General features: G+C 59.3%; 1 protein-coding gene across 1 annotated transcript in view; it reads right to left on the minus strand.

Moving 5' to 3' along the window:
• Nucleotides 1-633: 633 nt before the first annotated feature.
• WDR25 (WD repeat domain 25) overlaps nt 634-3,759 on the minus strand; it is a gene marked incomplete at its 5' end in the record, with an annotated part of 54,006 nt that continues 50,880 nt past the window's right edge. Inside the window, 2 exons of the mRNA XM_011385010.2 lie at nt 634-1,124; nt 1,668-1,808. Of these exons, the coding sequence (XP_011383312.1) occupies nt 903-1,124; nt 1,668-1,808 (363 nt within the window). The remainder of the gene's footprint in view (nt 1,125-1,667; nt 1,809-3,759) is intronic.

The raw sequence follows: 3,759 nt of genomic DNA on the forward strand, positions 1-3,759 counted from the left end.
TCCTGCTGGGATCACCCTCCTCACCAGATCATGGTCGGCCTCCTCCAGGAAGCCTTCCAAGAGTACAGGGACCCCTCTGCTGTGAGCCACAGCACCTGTGGGCCCCAACTTCGTCTGCTGTTGTATCCTTGGGCTGTTGGGGCAGCCCCTCACTGACAGTCCTGGTGGGGTGTAGTGCTCATCAGCCTGCCCAGATCCCAGCGGCTGGGTCTTCCTCCTGCCCAGATGCCCGAGCAGATGGGTCTCCCCTGCCCAATTCTATGAGGTTCCTCCAGGGCCTGGTGCTTCTCCATACCACTCCCTCACCTGGGGCAGACGCACCCACATGGGCGGCATGCGCGGCTGACTGGCAGTGGGCCAGGAGGCGCCCAGAGGGGCCAGCGGGCCACGCTTCATGGGGAGGCAGAGCGGGGCCTGGGCCTGAGCCGGCTGGGCCTGCCGTGCTCTGGCATGGGGCCCCTGAGGGCAGACCTGAGTGTCAGAGCCCCCGCTGCCCCGGGCACCCCCATTGGGACGAGCGGAGCGGGGCCACCCCCACCCCGAGCCCCCCCATTCTGCTCCGGACCTCCAGCGGGCCTGCGGGTGGGGAGGGGGGGTGAGAGGAGCTGCGGACGCTCATTCGTGGCTGGAATGACCTGAGAAAGCAGCACAGTCACGTTTATTGCGCATCGATCCCCGGCAGCCCGCCTGGTCCTCTCACCAACGCAGACCTCGCAACCCTGAGACGAAAGGGTTCCTGCCCCCATTTTACAGATGAGGAAACTGGGGCTCACAGGGTGGTGGAGGCAGCTTCCACCCAGGTCTGACCCCAAAGCCAACCTCAGCATTCACTCCCACCCACCCCGAAGAAGAAGGGGAGCCCGGGGCCCGGCCGGCGTCCAGAGGGGCCCGCGCTGGGGCGCTCAGTGCCAGATCTTCACGTCGCCCTCCCAGGAGCAGGAGGCGAGGACGGACGGCAGCACGGGGTGGAAGGCGGTGCCCACGCAGGCCTGCGCGTGCCCGGGCAGCGTCCGCGCTCGGCTGGCGGTGCGGAAGCAGTAGAGCAGGACCCGGCCGTCCGCGCTGCCCGTCACCAGAAGGTCGCCGTCCGGGGAGCACTCGCAGCCCACGGAGTAGCCTTCCACCTGCGAGGGGGACAGAGGGTGACGGCGGGTGAGTGGGCCACTCCACGGGTGCTCCGAGGCGCCCGCCCTCCAGAGGGGCCCCCACAAGCAGGGCTGGGCCACACACGGGCCCCGGGCAAAGCCCAGGCTCCTCCGAGAGGCTGGGGTCCTGGTGCGGGTCATTCCGCAAGCCTGGTTCATGGAATCTGCTGGAACAATTCCAGTACAGCTGACCGTGTCTGGCCTCCTCCTCCTAGGGAGGCAGGCCCCAGGGGGGAAGGGGGCAGAGCTAGAAACACCCACCCCGTGACCAGTCCATGCCAGCCAGCAAATCAGGGGAAACCTTTCCTATCCAGCAACTGGGGCCTGGTGGGCCTTGAGGGGACACCAGGCCACACAGCACGTGGTCACCTGGGAAGCAGAAAGTAGGGCCTGCTGGACGGAGGGTCTGTGCACTCTGGGGCCCCAAGTCCATTGCTGACACTGTCCGGCAGGAGGCCCGGGACCGGTGCTCAGCTCTCCACTCTCCACCAGGGGACAGGGACAGGGACAAGGACAGGGTACCTTGTGCCCTTCGTAGCGCCGCCTTCTGCTCATCCGGTAGGGCCACACGGCGGAGAACAGGGCCAGGTAATTGCCATTGGTCTGCGCCAGGAACACAGGCTCCCGCGGGTGCAAGGCGAGGCTGGGGCAGGTGTACCTCTCCTGAAATGGCAGGGCCACACAGAGGAGATCGGCCGGCGGCCTCTGCCCGCCGCCGCCCCGCGCTCTGCTCGGGGGCCCGTGCCTTCCTCCCGGACCTGGGCTCAGGGGTCCCCATGAGTTTCCTGTGGCTGCTGCAACAGACTGCCACACCTTCGTGGCTCAGAGCAACACAAATGTATTATCTCAGAGTCTGGAGGTCAGAGGTCTGACACAGGTCTCACCGGGCCAAAATCAAAAGGTTGACAGGGCTGGTTCCCTCTGGAGGCTGCAGAGAATCTGTTTTCTTTGTACTTCCCAGCTTCCAGGGGCCACCTGCACTCCTGGCTCAGGGCCCTCATGGTAGACTGAAAATGCTCCCCACCCCAAACACATCCATATCCTGATTCCTGGGGCCTGTGAATGTCACCTTATGCGTCAGGAAAAAGAGGGAGGAGTCTTTGCAGATGTAATTAAGTTAAGGATGTTGAGACAGGGTGATTATCCTATAGTATTGCCCTAAATGCAGTCACGTGGATCCGCGCACAAGGGAAGCAGAGGGAGATCAGACATGGAAAAGGTCTGAAGGTGTGAAGATGGGAGGGTGTAGCCACAGCCACGCACCGCCAGCCGCCAGCAGATGCGCCAGGAGCGAGGCACAGCCACACCCCGGCGCCTTCAGAAGGGGCGCGCCTCGCCAATGCCCGACTCCAGCCAGTGACACTGACTGCAAACTCCAGGACTGTGAGGGCGGACGTTCCGAGTCTGTGGTCATGTGTGACACAGCGGTAGAGAACGAATCTCGTGCCCATCCCCCCCACCTCCACAGCAAGCCCTCGGCAGCAGCCCAGGCCAGCCCAGGGTCCCACACGGCCAAAACAAACAGTAAGTGAGGAGGCTAATGGCCGAGCGAGAGGTTGAGTGCGTGAACAAAGTGTTCAAAACACAGACGGGGAAATCTATGTTTGATGAACTTGGTCACTCAGAAATGCCCTTGAAACTCGCTCCTCAGCTACACCTGTCCGTCCGTCCATGTTCTAAGATTGCCCTTAAGCCTCACTCTCTAATGAGCCCAGGCTCCGAGGGCAGAGTGGGACCAGTGAGAACCCCAGCTGCAGATGGACGTGCCCATCAGAGTCACGGAGGCCACGGCGGCCCCTAACGGGCTCCCTGCGTGATATGACCCCACAGAGAGCCTGCCCACCGCAGGGAGGACGAGGAGGCGTGAGTGTGGCAGGGCCAGCACTCAGCAAGCAGCTCTCTCACCCACCTCGCTCACTTCCCTGCACTTCGTAAGGCCTGCCGGAGGCAGGACCCCTGGTGGCCAGACATGCCCCGCCCAGCCCCCTCCGGACCCGTCCTTCCCAAGAGGTTGCACTAGAGCCCTGGAGTAGAGGTCTGGAGGCGGCTTGCTTAGGGTCACTCAGAACACCCGAGAACAGAAGAAAAAAGCAAGAAGGGAAAAGGTCTGTATGTATACCTGAGACAGACAGACAGATGATTGATAGACGACAGACAGATAGATGATTGATAGATGATAGATAGATGATTGATAGGTGATTGATTGATAGATGATTGATAGATAGGTGATAGATAGATGATAGATAGACAGATGATAGATGATAGATAGATGAGAGGTGATTGATAGATGATAGATGATAGATAGATGATAGATGATTGATAGATGATTGATAGGTGATTGATTGATAGATGATTGATAGATAGGTGATAGATAGATGATTGATAGATGATAGATAGATGATAGATAGATAGATGAGAGAGAGATGATTGATAGATGATAGATGATTGATAGATGATAGATGATTGAGATGGGGATAGATAGATGGATAGATGATAGATGATAGATAGATGATAGACGATAGATGATAGATAGATGATTGATAGATAGGTGATAGATAGATAGATGATAGATGATAGATAGATAGACAGATAGATAGATGGATAGATAGATAGA

The sequence above is a fragment of the Pteropus vampyrus genome, unplaced genomic scaffold, assembly GCF_000151845.1.
Source record: "Pteropus vampyrus isolate Shadow unplaced genomic scaffold, Pvam_2.0 Scaffold641, whole genome shotgun sequence".
NCBI lineage: Eukaryota > Metazoa > Chordata > Mammalia > Chiroptera > Pteropodidae > Pteropus > Pteropus vampyrus.